The sequence below is a fragment of the Nomascus leucogenys genome, unplaced genomic scaffold (assembly GCF_006542625.1).
Source record: "Nomascus leucogenys isolate Asia unplaced genomic scaffold, Asia_NLE_v1 000892F_74408_qpd_obj, whole genome shotgun sequence".
In the NCBI taxonomy this organism is placed as follows: Eukaryota; Metazoa; Chordata; class Mammalia; order Primates; family Hylobatidae; genus Nomascus; species Nomascus leucogenys.
The window spans coordinates 59209-74382 of record NW_022097824.1 but is presented as its reverse complement, the minus strand read 5'-3'; the positions used below and the strand labels follow the sequence as shown (position 1 = coordinate 74382).

Genomic DNA, 15174 nt, shown 5'->3' with positions numbered 1-15174 from the left:
AAAAGGGAACAGAACAACTCCGGAGCTCGCCACTGAGGACTCCAGGAGCCTGCACCACCTCGCCTCCCTCCCCTCCCCTCCTCTCCCCTCCCTCCCCTTCCCTTCCCTTCCCTTCCATGTTTGCTTCCTGAAAGCTCAGCAAACACTCTCAGGCAGCCTGTTTTGTGCTGGGCAATGCACAGGTACCATTTTTTTTTTTTTTTTTTTTTCATGCTTACAGGTGGACAAACACTTCCTTTGGAGCAATTTTACATAAGAGGGAGATAACATTTTCCACAATTTAGATCAGCCCAGGCCCAGGGTCCAGCTTAAAAATATTAAATAATAGAGCCTAGGGCCCATGCGAGTGCCCTCCTGGCCGGCCCTGGGCTCTGCGGAGAGCTCCCTGGGGTTCTCACTGCACCACTCTGGCAGGAGGGACGGGGTTCCCATCCTCCCCACCTCACCTGGTGGAGACCCCTTGGTCCTTGGGTGAGGCTCTGCTTCCACACCCCCAGGCTGCTGTGCTCTGATGGGGTCTGAGATCAAGCCCAGCTCCTTCATTTCATTTCTGAGGAACATGAGGCCAAAAGAAGGGGCTACTGTCTAACGGCACCTGCCCAGAGTCCCATCCTTATGGAACCAGGCTCCAGCCCCCCAGTGGCCCTTCATGTTATTTTGTGTTTCTGGTACACAGATCTCCTGTGTGGGTTGGGGCACTCCTGGCTGAGAATGTGTCTGCCGGTTCTGAGGCTGGATTTGCTGCGTTTCACTCTGAGCCAAGGCTAATAGGGGCCAATGCCCTTCAGGAAGCCATTCCCTTCAGGGATGGAACAATGGCCTCCCTCTAGAGGCATGACAGAGAGCCCTGCAGAGGTGCCTGTGCCTAAGAGAGACTTACTCTGTGCACTTCCAGGGGTCTGTCTGATTGTATTTAGAAAAGTAAAAAGCAAGAGTGAGTTTAGAAGAGGCTGCGAGAGGCCAAAGGCGTGATGCCAAATATTCATTGCAACTTGAGCTGGGAATTGAGACTGGAGCCCCAAAGTGTACATTCTGGGGGCTCTTTAAAGCAGCTCAGCTCATTCAGGAGCACACTGGTCTCAGGCAGCGACAGAAACAGGGACACGGAGCATCTTCCCAAGCCACCTGTCAGTTGGGAAAAAGCTGGCATGGGGTCTCTATCTCTCAGCACGTTTGTTTTTATTATTTTTTACATTCATTACCTGTAATTACATTCACTATTCTTGGAATTAGTATTCAACAAATTCAAGCAGGATCCAGGAAAAGCAAAAGCAGCTAAGCATTCAGGAATCTCCATGAACAGGAGCCCTGCCTTGCTCCAATTGCACAGAAATATGTTTTTTAGAAGGATCATAGAAGAATGAGTGCTGGCTGATAGGCATACCGAGAATGCCATTTATGAATTGCTAGCCTGGGGGAAATGTGCTTCACCTGATGATTTTCATTTTTCTTTCATTCCTAAAATGGACTCGCTTGCGCCTTATTATACACATTATCAGCTTGTTGTATTAATCAATTGAAATAGCGTAAGAGTAAATGCTTGAAAACTATACTGTCCTACTGAAATGTGACCTGTTGGTGTTATTGCTTGAGGAGGCATAAAGGGAAAAGGATAAGGTGCATTACCATCTGGGTGAATAAGCAGGAGAAGGCTAGTGCTGGGTGTGGTAAGAAAGAAGTCATCAGGTGGAAAACAGAGCAGCAGATTGGCTGCATTTATGTCCCTCTGAAAATCAGTTTGGGGCTTGGTTTCTAGTCTGTTCCCATCTCCAGATACTTAGGAGACATTCCCTTGACTAGGAAAGGAAAGTGGAATATCAACAAAATTCTGAGATCCCTTTGAAAAGGCAGTACATGGAGAAGTAAGGAAGTTAAAAAAAGGCTTTTATCAGCTCTTCACCTTTGGTGCTAAATTCATTCAACAAATATTTATTGAACACCTACTACAAGCCACACATTCCTTTAAAGCCCTTGGGATACTTCAAGATCCCTGCCTTCCAGGAGCTTATATTTTAGATCCCAGATCTGCCATCCCTTCTCTGGTTTCTCTTTTCCTTCTTCATCTGTATTGATACGCAACACCTATTCCAGGGATCAGAGCAAATGTCACACTTTTTCTCACCAGAATGGCAGAAAAAAAGTCTGCAGGTCCCCTGCTGCATACGGCAGATGGTATTTCTAATTCCCGGTGGAACATCCCCTATGGATACAATAGAAGAGAGCTGACATTTTAACTCATATAGTGCAGAGAATAGAAGATGACCCTAGCCCACAGCCAAGGGTTATTTATTCTGACAATGCTAAGTACTTTTGGACAAGTCCCAGTTTAACCGAACTTTGGCTTTCTTAGCTTTAAAACAGGAATATAATTTATATCTGATATATTGCCAGGAGGAGATAGGATGTGTTTTATGGGTGCTCACCTGGCCCATCTAGGCCCTAAAAGCCCATGCAGATCTTAAATCAGGGTCCTTGAGCCTCCTGGTGAGAGATGTGCACTAGAAGGAAGCAAAGGGAGTTTTGGAAAACAGAAATGGTCCAGAATGGGACAGGTCTTGATCTCTAAGGAAATTAGAAGTATTAACCCATTCTCAGCTTATGGCCCAATTTTTAGTTTTATGTCCTACAATGAAAAGGAGAAAATAAAACCTCTCTCCTCACCAGGACCTGTGGGCTTGTAAGTCACGAATGACCACCTAAATTTTTCATAACAACAGGACATTGAGCAAGAGATGGTTGAAAGAAAGATCTTACTTATGTCAGATCTGGAAATGCCACGTACAATGACTTTAAACAACAACAACAACAGCAGCAACAACAACAACACAGTGTGGGTCTTGCATGATTATGAAAACACTCTTGCACAACATCCAACCTCCAAACGGGGTCTAATCTCTGATTCTGTATCATCTCAGCCCTGTCACAGCTTGGAGGAGACAGCAAAGTGAAGAAGGTGGGGGTCCCCTTTAGTCAAGACAGAAGAGCCCCAGGCTGGAAGCATGGAGACCTGGATTCTGGTCTTACTTCTTCCAATATCTCATCATGTCTCCTTAGACAACTCATTTAACTGGTTACACTTCAGCTTGCCCATCTGTAAAATGTGTTATATGTGCAAGCAGGGGGAATATTGTAAGTTTGAAGACCTACTATGACCATAAAGGTTCATTGCACAGTGTTAAATTAACATTTTCCTGGTCTTTGGTTTTCTTTTTGTAGAGTATGGGGCTGCTATAGACAATCTCTGATTCTCTTCCAGCTCTGACATTCGTATGACTATAACTTTCTTCTGAAAACTTTTCTCAGACTGCAGTGAGTGCTTGCCACTTGTATCAGAGCAAGTATACCCTTTGTCTTGTGTCAAGACCTTTATAACACTTATTTAGCTTTAAAAAAACTTCACAGGGGAGATCAAAATTGCCCAAGGCTGAGCCCCACGGTGGCCCACCTGCACCCCACTACCAACATACAGACACACCTACACACTGTCCATACAGACACACACATAAATGGAATTCCTGCACGACCTTCCCCAGGGCTAACCAGGAGACATGTACCTGAGTTTGTTTGGACCAAACAAAGAGAACAGCAAACAGAAAAAAGACCTTCATGTTTTAAGGTCTGTTGAACCTCCCTGCCCTCCCGTGAAGGAGAGCAAATATGATGAATGACGGAATGAAATGGAGCGGAGAAGGCACAAAATGGGACATTTATAGGTTTTTGGGAATACTGATCAGCACGAGCATATTTATCTGCTCTACTGACTAAGGCTGTGGGCAGAAGGTTACTGACTACTCTTCCCTTTCTGCCTAAAAATAGACTGGCTTCCTGATATGCAGAGAAGCAGGGATCAACCAATAATTCCATACACGGATACTGAAGAGGAAAGTGAGCCAACGTTGAGGTGTGGCTACTTAGTGCCAAGCACTGTGCTAGGTGCTAGAGACATGGTTGTGTAAAGATATATTTTCTGCCTTCAGAAAGCTGTGGTGTCCACCACAGTTGAACAGATAAATAGCTTATTTCCCAGCAACATGACTCCCATCTACCAATAGAAACATAGGCCCATGTGCATTAGGAGACAAGTGCACGAACATTCACTGCAGCACAGTTCCTTGCAGCCAAGAGAATGCAACCAAATAGTGTATTATGACAACAATAAAACACATAATGTATTTCCACACCACAACAAGAAGAGAAAAACAAGAAGATGTGTACAACAACGTGGATGAACCTCACAAACGCTATGCTGAAAGAAAAAAAAAAACAGAGACAACATACCACATTATTCCAAAAATTTGGCAAAATGCATCTATTTATGAAGAGCCAGGATGTTGTCTACTTTGGGGAGAAGAGGACAGGCTCTTCTCTCATTTGATGAAGTTATCCGCTGTTGGAGGTGACATCTAGTGAGGGATGCAGAGGGACCCCGGCAACAGCAGGGCTGTGTCATCCTGGGCTGGAGGGATCTTTGTGGGCTCTGGGATGCCGGGGGTTGGGAAAACAGAGTCTGCAAGGGCACGGTATTTTTGTGTGTGGGTTTATATAATGTGTTGTATTAAAACACACAGTTGATAAAGCTGCACATTTTGCCCCTATTTGATTTTAGTCCCGGGATCACTTCTTAGATTTATTTCCCTTAAAATTCTCTTAAGCAAAAGGGGCAAGTGAGAAGGATGTCTTCTCTCCTATCCCCCTGGGCTTCATAACAATTGCTGTTAGCTTCTTATTAATCCTTCCAGAGGTGCCCCATGTGTATGGAAGCAGAGATGAATACATACCCCATTTTTATGTAGGTAATTACAGACTCTAGATATTATTCTGGACTTGCCTATGTTACTTGTTATATCTTGCAGAGCTTTGTTGTTCTTCAGAGCAGCTTCATCATATTTTCTGCAAGCTGTCTTCTGCCTTGTTTAACCTGTCTACGACAACCATATCTCACCACGAGTCTTACCTAGACATGGATTTTGAAAAAGAGACATCAATCAGTGGCCTTGGACTTTCTGCATGGGCGAACAGTGCGAGCATCTCAAAGAGGAAGGGGCTAGGTGTTCGTTTTGAACTTTCCACCTTTGGAGAGATTAAGCAGGACAATGTCCCCTGGCAGGGACTCTCTGACTCACAGAGCTTTCTGTACCTTGCAAAAGCACCTTTGAAGTTAGGACTTGGAAATTGGGCACTCCAAGCTGCTTTTGACCCTCTGCCAAAAAAAAAAAAAGTTACCTTAAATGTTAGCCATGTACTAAGTAACTGTAAAATAGTTATGAATATTTGTGAGGGTCCAACTCAGTACTTTATAAAAACGATTAAAATGTGAAATTTTTTCTCTGTGGAGCATTTGTTCTGAAGACATCTCTGAAATGCCTCATTAAAAAAAAAAAAAAGAAAGAAAAGCAGTTTCCTTTGCCCCTTAGGGAAATTGCCTTCCACACCAAGATGATACCCTAACTTCAAGGGTCCCAAGGAATAATGATAATTCTGAATGTATTCTGTGCATGGACAAAGTGGCTGTATGATACATGAATAATTGTTTGATAAAAACACTGAGTTTTGATATTCAAACATTTGAGTCATTTTTTAAAAGTCACTAAGATGACTTATAGATAAAACAATAAAATGCATATTTTATGCTTTACATTCATTCTTTCTATTTACACTACACCTTATTTGGAAAGGATCCAAGGTAAAGGTGGATGGCATATTTTTTCCAGCAGTACAGTCACTAATCAAATCATTGTGAAATTATAGTTAAGAAAATTTCTGTATAGTTTGGAAACAATAAACTATGTTGGAAAATAAATTCATTTGGGGGATAAATAAATTAATAGTATCAAATTTTATCATGTACCTTCTCCTCCAGACTTGAATCCATTTCCAAATCACAGACCCAGAAAACAATCCCCAAGGAACTATTTCGTGGATAATTCTGAAGAATAAGGCATATCATTTCAAAGAAATCAAACTAGCAAATCAAGCTTATTGGCTAATTGTGTTAATATCTGGTCACAGGTTCATAGGTTCATCTAATTGCAGATTTGAAATGAAATAGAGTTCAATTTGTCCCAACACACAAGATAATTATTCTGATGTGCATCATACTCGTGAATGGAAAAGAAGAGTGTAAGGAGAAGAGAGGAAAGATACCTTTGGGTTGGCAAACATTTGATAGTAGAAAAAATGTTTCTGTGTTTTAAAAAATATTGATACAATTCAACAACAAAGAGACAAAAAACACATTTAAAAATGGACAAAGGACTTAAACAGATTTTCCAAAGAAGAAATTCAAATGGCCAGCAAGCACACGAACGATGCTCACTGTCATTAGTCATTAGAAAAACGCAAATCAAAACCACAATGAGATATCACTTCACATCTACTAGGGTGGTCATAAAAAAATAAAACTTCAGAAGCAGTGGCTCACACCTGTAATCCCAGCACTTTGGGAGGCCAAGGCAGGCGCATCACAAGGTCAGGAGTTTGAGACCAGCCTGGCCAATATGGTGAAACCCCATCTCTACTAAAAATACAAAAATTAGCTGGGCAATTAGCCAGGCATGCAGGTGGGAGCTTGTAATTCCAGCTACTCAGGAGGCTGAGGCAGGAGAATCGCTTGAACCTGGGAGGCAGAAGTTGCAGTGAGCCGAAATCGTGCCACTGCACTCCAGCCTGGGCACCAGAGCAAGACTCCATCTCAAAATGGAAGAAACAAAACAAAATTTCTGAAAACAGCAAGTGTTGGTGAGGATGTGGAGAAATTGTAACCTTCACAGGTTGCTGGTGGCAATGTACAGTGGTGCAGCTGCTGTGGAAAAGTCTGGCAGTTCCTCAGAAAGTTAAACAATATGAGTTACCAATATGGCCTAGCAATTCAACTCCGAGGTGTATACATACAAGCGGTGAAAATAGGTGTTCAAACAGCAACCTGTACATGAGTGTAGTGTTCATAGCAGAATTAGCCACAACAGTCAACGGTGGAAGCAATGCAAATGTGCATCAGTTGATGAATGTATAAGCAAAGTGTGGCGCATCCATACAATGCAATATTATTTGGTCACAAAAGGAAAAGAAGTACTGCCACATTCTCCAACATGGAGGAACCTTGAAAATCTCAGATTAAGTAAAATAAGCCAGGCACAAAATACCACATATTGTATGATTCCATATATGTGAAATGTGCACGGCTGGCAAATCCAGTGGCTGCTTACTGGTGTCTCCTTTTGGGATGATGAAAAAATCAGCTGGGGGTTCTCCCCACTTTTTTATCCTCATGGGCAATGCTAATGTTACTCCTCTTGCTCCAGAGATTTTATTTATTTATTTATTTTGGTCTTTCAAGAAAGAGGCAGGGTTTGTGTTCATGAATTTAATCTCTCTTTATGAAGGCATACTAACTTTCCATTTTGGTCCTATTATTTATTTCCATTTTGGTCTTATCAACTAAGGGAGATTCCCTGGGTGCAGAAGGTCATTTCCCATGACCCAAAGAGGTAAGAATAAGCCAGGTGAGAGCAGGTCAAGCCTGCAGGGTTGTGGTGACCACCACATGTAGGGACAGGAAGAAAAGATTAGAAGCGCCCATTACTTATGTCACACGAGGTGCAACGGGGTAGAATTGACTGAGCCTGCCCACCTGTCTCTTGCCCTGCAGACCTCAGGCATTGAAGAGAAGACAGGCTTCCTGATAACAGGGACTCTCTGAGCAATGGATGAGTCAGAAGGATCTAATCCCGGGGAAAACTGCTGGGGTGCAGGGGAGGGAAGGACACTGCGCGGAAGGTGGACGTGCAGAGTGGAATACAAGGCAGTTAGGTGTGCTGCAGTGGGTTCTGAGACAGCCTCCATCAAGCTGCTGTCCAAGCACCTCTTCCCACCGCGGTACGACTGGTGGCCATAAAACCTCATCAGGGCTCAGGGGCCTGTACTAAATAGCTGCTGTGAGAACAAAGAATGCATAACTAATGGAATTGCTGACTCAGGACTGACCTTGAGAACCCATTATACTGACTCAGTTGTCTCCAAGCAGGATGGCACATTTTTTTTTAATGTCTGTAATTTTTATTTATTTTTATTTTATTTTACTTTAAGTTCTGGGATACACGTGCAGAACGTGCAGGTTTGTTACATAGATATGCATGTGCCATGGTGGTTTGCTGCACCCATCAACCCATCATCTATGTTCTAAGCCCCGCATGCATTAGGTATTTGTCCTAATGCTCTCCCTCCCCTTGTCCCCAACCCAGCACTGCAAATATTATAATACCAAAGAATGAGAGGGAAAAAAATCAGTTTCTACTCGTTTTTTATGAATCCAAGGTAGGCTTCAAAATCTCCCTGGGTAACATGCTTTAATGTCATACCATCTTTTTATAAAATTTTTATTTATTTTTTACTCACCACTATACAAACAAGGAGTCTTATCATCTTACTGCCTAGGAAGTGCTTTCTTATGTTAACTCTGTGAGTTTCTGGGTGCAACTTAAGTCTACAACAGAATGTCTGTGACTATAATTAAGTGATATCTTTGTATATACATATATATATATATATTTATTTTTAGGCACATTAATTTTGTTCTTACAAATGTGTATTTAACATTTAAGAGTAATGCAATAACTTGGTGGTATTTTTAAAGGTACAAATATCTAAAAATCACCAACAATTTTAACATTAGAAACTTTATTGTTTTTAAGCATACTTTTCACTGTTAATTTTATATCAAATATGTGAACATTGGTATCATAATTTTTAGGATAGACAATTATTTTGAAAATGTTATGCATTTTAATGGTTTTCACTGTGTTATTTTTATTATACCTAAGGAATATGTAATATCTCTGAGTGGATGTAGTATAGTTTGCTAATATAGTGCTCCATTTTGAACTTTTTACAGTTTTTTGGTTTCTCAAAGTATTTATTTATTTCCTAGGATAATTTCTGAGCAGAATAACTGAAACAATGAGAACAAGTATTTTATGTCTTACATACATATTAAGATTGCTTTACAAAGATGTTATTTAAGTTACCAGTGCTTCTGGTTTTGTATGTGAGGACTAGTTTCATACACCTTCATTATCCGTGGGTATCAGCCCCATGTGAGTGTGCCCATATATAAGTTGATTAAGGAACCTCTTTGTTCAGAAAAAAAGCCTGGAAAGGTGGCATTCTGTAAAGGGCCCTGTGTATCTAGTTTCTTTCCTATGCTGAACCCCGGGATCCTGATTCTTACCCAGATACTTATATTTAGGTTGGTGCAAAACTAATTGCGGTTTTGATCACGAATTTCAGTGGCAAAAACCACAATTACTTTGGTAGCAATCTAATACATAACAATATTTGCAGGAAGTTTTAATTTATGGGAATTAAAGAAAGCTGCAAAGAGAATAATGAGCTCAAAGTTTTGTGATGTGCGGTTTATTATTAATTAACTTGCGCCTAAAATAATTACCACTGATGAAGATTTTATGGACAGATTAGGCAAATATCATTATTTCTTCCCTATTTATTTACTAAAGACATCCATGAAACGTCTTTGAAGTAGAGATACCCTACAGAAAATTTTAAGGCAAACAGCAGATTCTACCCACATTCATTCTTTGCCACCTCTCACTCGCTTGCTTACCCTACCAAAGCAACCCACCACAGCTGGTCTGCATGAGCAAGTAGAAGTTAGCCGTCAGTGTAAAACTAGCAGAAGTGAAGTCAACACTTTTAAAAACTGGAGGAGACTTAACTGAACTGGAATATGTGTGATTTCAATGGAAAAATGCAGTTTTAAAAAAATCTATATGTATTTATTCCTAATGAGATTTGAGGAACTATGGTCAGCAAAATGAGAATTAGATCCCATGAGAAAGTCACACGTTGAGAAAGAAAGAGACTGTTAGCAAATATGACTATTTAAAAATAATTAAAAATCTAATAACTGAACTTCAAAATCCAAAAATAGTAAAAAAAAATAGATGGGCTCTACAGAAAGAGAAACTGATATAAAAATAAATATCTGCAAAGTAGAGAACAAAAGGGAAAAGCATGAAAATTATGGTTGAAAGATAATGAGAGGATATTTCAAGGATAACTGGGGTTTAAGCAGGAGGCATTCCAGACAAAGGGAAGATAATTGATGGAGGAAAGAATATGTAAGGTTAGATATAAAAGGAGTACATGTACATGGATAAGAATAAAGTATTAACCTGGCCGGGCACCGTGGCTCACGCCTGTAATCCCAGCATTTTGGGAGGCCAAGGCGGACGGATCACCTGAGGTCGAGAGTTCAAGACCAGCCTGATCAACATGGAGAAACCCCGTCTCTACTAAAAATACAAAATTAGTCGGGTGTGGTGGTGCATACCTGTAATCCTAGCTACTTAGGAAGGCTGAGGCAGGAGAACTGCTTGAACCCGGGAGAATCGCTTGAACCTGGGAGGCGGAGATTGTGGTAAGCCGAAATCTCACCATTGCACTCCAGTCTGGGCAACAAGAGTGAAACTCTGTCTCAAAAAAAAAAAAAAAAAAAAAAAAAAAAGAATAAAGTAGTAACCCAGTAAAACTATTAAATTTCAACGAAGAGAAAAAATAATGAATAAACAAATGAAAAAATGCTCAACTACATAATAATCAAGGGTGTGCCAGACTGATATCTGCAAGATGGTGGAATAAGAGGCTCCAGCCTTTCCTTCCTTCCGTGGATATACCAAAGAAATAACAACACACAGATCAGTTCTTTCTGAGAGAAAGCCAAAGACTAGTTGAAAGACTACTACACATCAAGCAACTGAGAAAATATTTATGTGAAAACAGGTGGGAAGAGCTGAAACACACTCCCAGCACAATCCCTATCCCAGGCATAGCACATTACAATTAATCGGTAAGGAAGTCCCAACTCCTAGCTTCTCCCTGAGGAGTGAAGGGTTTGGACCACACATATAGTACCCTGACCTTTATGCTTCCCACCCAGGGGTTTGGCTCCTAAATCACCCAGCTCGGGGTTGATAGAGCTGGGCATCTGCAGGTCTCCCTAAACCACAGACACCAAAGAGATGGTTGGACACAGATTTGCAAGCACTTTTGAAAGCTCTCTCCCTAGGCTCAGGCCAGAGCAGGCAGGCAAATGCCCACCTCCCGATTTTTACCTGCAAGGGGTTTATCTACCCATTTTCCCATCTGCTGCCTGAGGGTTGACTTCTGGGTCTGCATCTGGGAGCCAAAGGGGCAGGGTGAACAGTAGACCTGTGGGAGCCTGAACAGAGGTATAGGTAGGCACTGCACCTGCTCTTCTCAAATAGCTCCAGCAAAAAATCCCGGGCTCCAGCTTCTCCCTAGAAAGAGAATACATCAAGCCTAGTTTTATACCTGCCACCTGGGGGACTGGCTCCTAAATCACTTATCTCTAGAAGTGAATGTGAGGCAGGAGAATTACAGAGGAAATTGGAAGCTGGATAAAGGGTAGAATGAATAAAAGCAGAAACAAGCAAGGTGAAGGGGTGGGTGAGCAAGAAGCAAGATAAGAGGCAGAAGTGAAGCAGCCAGAACCAAAAGTGAGATAAAGAAGAGAGCAAGGACCGCATGGCCAGCAAGATCCAGACCAAACCAGGAAGGGGCAGCTCTTCAGAGATAGGCATGCACATTAAAGAGAAAAAGTATCCTTAACAGGACACCCTATGATAATCAGCTCATTAAAGCTCATGCATATGGACTACTTATTATGCATGTACTTAAAATTATGGGATGGAGACAACACACGAGCCCACAGAGGCTAAAGTAACTAAGCAACACACCTATCAATCAAAAGGCAGGCACCGGCTAAAGATCAGGCAACCTTGTGAAGGGAAGGAAAAAAAACACATAAAAAGACCCAAGGTACACCGAAGCCATGCTAATCTCATTTGGCAGGAGTTAGCCCACTCTCCCCTCTCCAGGAGTGTAATACTGCGCTTCACACACTTTTGCTGCTTGCTTTGCTATTTGAGTATCACATCCAGTTCTTTCTTCAGGACACCAAAAGCCTGGAACTGCACAGCACTATTGGATCCCAAATGGGGCTCTGCATTTTGTGTCTTCCAAGGCCCAGAGAACAAATGGGTAGTTTTAAAGGGGCACAAGAGGACTTCCAGTGGGTGTTCTTCCAGGTTTAGCACAGAGAGAACAGGCAGTAACTCCCAGCTCCCAGTCTCTCCACAGAAGGCATTTGCCTACACACTCTCTCAGCTGCTGCTAGAGAACAGGTCTTTGAACTGGTCTGCATGTAGGAGCTGATGGGGCTGATGGAGAATGCGTTTGACCACACACCTAACACCTTAACTACATTTCACAGTACTTAGAATAGAACGGACTCCATTGCACAGTACCTAGAATAGAAGTAGGTATTCAAAAAATAGTTTTTAAACAAAAGAACAAATTATTTGAATTCTTTCCAATAAAAGTTTATTATATCCGCATTTACTAGCACAAATTGTGTGATTTTGAAAATTCTGTTCATGTCAAGCTAAGTCATCTTCTGTAAGATCACAGGTAGCATTTTTGTCATTTATTTTGCCACAATAAAATATTTGAACCATCTGGCACAAGTGGCAATACCTCTGCTCCCTGCTGCTCAGGCACTTCCACCGAAATCCTGCACCTGATTGGACAACGTGGTCCAGGAGAACAGGTAAGTGGCAGAGCTTTGTTTCTATATCAGCGACATCAGTTTTAATGTAAACAGCAGGCATCTTTCTTTTTAGAGCAGTAGCCTACTTGTGTTTCCATATAATTACAGTATTCTTCACAGAAGCCTTCACTTCTCTTGCAGTTGACAACTTTTAAATCTGATGCAGGTTCTGCATTAAAAAAAGAATCCAACATTAGCTTCTTAAGACCATCTCCACAATCAAACAGTGGTCATTTCAGCTGTGAGGGACAGGGTGGGGATGGCATGGATATGAAACAGCTTTCCATAGTTAATAGTTTCAAGTTCCAAACTAAAACATCAACTCCAGATATATAGCTCTGCCCCGCTAAATATCCTTTAACCAAAGGAAGGAATAATCCTGTCTCATAGGAATACTGTAAGACTAAGTAACACATGCCTACTATTGCACCTGTTTATATTTGTTGTACAATAATTGAGTTTTCTTTTTCCCTTCCCTTGGGAGGAGATCCAGATGAATGAGTCCTTTGGAACTGAGGGCCAATTAGAAAGGGATAGAAGGTTGGGTAGGATGCTGCAGGCATCAAATTCAGCAGGACTTTATTTGCTGGACGTCACAGCAATTTGCCAACACCCTCCTGTCTTTCTTGCTGTTGCCCACTGAGCTGCTAACCTAGTTCTCCCTGTCTTAGGATCAGCAATGAGCTTGGGATTAAAGAAGCATCTTGGAAACTATAGGCTCCTCCAGGCCCTTCTGGATTTGAAGCTGGTCCTGCCCAGGGATTTGGGGGCTGACCAGAAGCCTGGCCCTTCTGGAAGAGTCCAGAAGGGTGGCTGTGGGCTCAACTGTCCCTTGCCATTTCCTGCTACCTCCTTGCCTGAGTAGACTGACAATGCAGTCTATTCTCTGCCCCCATCCTCGAGAAGCATTTCCGAGACCTCAGTGGACACCTGGAACTTAGCAGGTATTTAGTAAAGTCCTTGAAGGGGAACAACCTCCAAAGCTAAGGGCATGAGGCTGTAACCTGGCAGGAGGCCATGTTTCCACCAGTGTCTCCTCTGGCTCCTGTTCTTGGAGGAAGTCAGCAATTACAGACGTGGCCTCAGATAATTTGCCTTTGGGCCCCTCAATACTCCCACGTTCCACGAGGCCCTCAGTGATCCAGCCCCAGAGGAAGCTGTGAGACCCCGTGGCCTCCCTGACAGGCAGGGCAGCCCAATGCACCCACATCATGTCTTCCCCAAACAATGACTGCTCACCCACCCCGACCAGCATAGACACCTTCCCATCTATTTGTTCCCTCTACATCTCCCCAGTGGATGCACTTGTTGCACGTGTTGGTCCCTGACTCACCTTGGTAAGGTGGTGTGCGCGGTGGTAAGAGGTCCTGTTTCACTGGGTGGTGTAGCAGCTGAGACCCATTTGTGCCTTGCTCAGGGGCTCCTTCCCCGAGTTCTCTGAGAGCCTCAGTGGCTGAGTGGTTCACATGTCTGGCTTGAGACGATCCTGTGCAAGTGGAAACACATGGCTGAGGATGCTCTGAGGCCTCTGCCTGGCAGACCCATCAGCATGAGGTACCTACACTATTCCAGGTGAGTGAGCATGGGTGATTGGGTGGGGGAGTTGGGAGGGGTGCTAGTGTTCCATGTGTGTGCACATTTGTGCACATGCGTTGTATGCACCTGTGTAGAGAGAGAAGGAGAAGGTGAATGACGTGTAAGAAATGTATGTCATGAACAGTGAGTCTGAGCACCTCCTCAAAGCCAGCGCAGCCAGAGAATTTATTTCAAGTGCCACTAATGCAGTTGTTAAGATTCCCTAAAATGTAATGTTCTTCTCTGTAAGGGAAAGGGGAATGTTCAAAGGATAAGAAAATGGAGTCGGGGTGGGACCCTCTCCCCTGGGAAGCAAGTGCCATCAGCCAATTCAGAGTGCCATTTATGAACCCAGTTCAGAGACTCGTGCCCAAAGCTCCACCAAGAATATGTGTTCCAAGGACTTCATCTCTTCCTGTCCAGCCTGGACTCCCATACCCCAGATGACCATTGCAGAGAGATTCTGGCACCCAGGCCCGGGTCACCTTTCCATTTTACCTGGAAACAGCAAGGCCACAAGGAGAAGGCTGGCGACGAATGGGAGCAATCGTTGCCTCATGTCTGCCAAGAGGACTCCAAGCCAGAAAGCACCCAGGGTGGGTGGGCAGGCAGCAGGGCTCCTTTGATGGAGTGGAGCTGGGTGTGTGGGCCCGGACTGTGGGAAGAGCTGTGCTCCAGAATGACTTCTCATTCTCATAGGACAATGTGGACGTGCTCCTATCCCACTGCTGGTGGAACAAACACTTGAGCCACGTATTTCAGGAAGTAAATAATACACCTGAATGACTTGGGTGGGATTGGTGATTAAGCAAGAACAGAGAGAAACAGAAAGATGAAAGGCATGGAGGGACAGAACAAACATGAATTATCATAAAGTTGCCAATGTCCTCGAATGCTTCTCAAAAGCCCCCTGATGTTCTTGAGAACAGGGACATAAACTGCCATGTTGATTC

At 42.9% G+C, this 15174-nt stretch overlaps 1 protein-coding gene across 4 annotated transcripts; it reads right to left on the bottom strand.

Moving 5' to 3' along the window:
* Positions 1 to 1863: 1863 nt before the first annotated feature.
* On the bottom strand, positions 1864 to 14941 carry LOC115830426 (sperm-associated antigen 11-like). 4 transcript variants are annotated; one of them, XM_030809122.1, is made up of 4 exons: positions 14720 to 14780; positions 13980 to 14132; positions 12733 to 12815; positions 2060 to 2200 (listed from the first exon to the last, which is right to left on the bottom strand). In XM_030809122.1, exons 1-4 carry the CDS (start codon positions 14778 to 14780, stop codon positions 2060 to 2062), a joined length of 438 nt encoding a protein of 145 aa, XP_030664982.1. The 4 variants fall into 4 exon arrangements, with proteins under 4 accessions (XP_030664980.1, XP_030664982.1, XP_030664984.1 ...); XM_030809124.1 differs by lacking the exon at positions 2060 to 2200 and adding an exon at positions 12298 to 12344 and having other exon boundaries at positions 12753 to 12815; XM_030809120.1 differs by lacking the exon at positions 12733 to 12815 and having other exon boundaries at positions 1864 to 2200; positions 14720 to 14941.
* Between the last annotated feature and the right edge of the window lie 233 nt (positions 14942 to 15174).

Bases quoted from the DNA above. Each gene is read 5' to 3' on its own strand.
- LOC115830426 (XM_030809120.1), bottom strand. From the start codon at position 14,918: ATGAGAATGAGAAGTCATTCTGGAGCACAGCTCTTCCCACAGTCCGGG. The intron at 14,133-14,719 runs GTAAAATGGAAA...CCACTTGCACAG, and splicing joins TGTGGCCTTGCTGTTTCCAG to GATCGTCTCAAGCCAGACAT. The intron at 2,201-13,979 runs GTGAGTCAGGGA...TTGTATCCATAG, and splicing joins GCGCACACCACCTTACCAAG to GGGATGTTCCACCGGGAATT.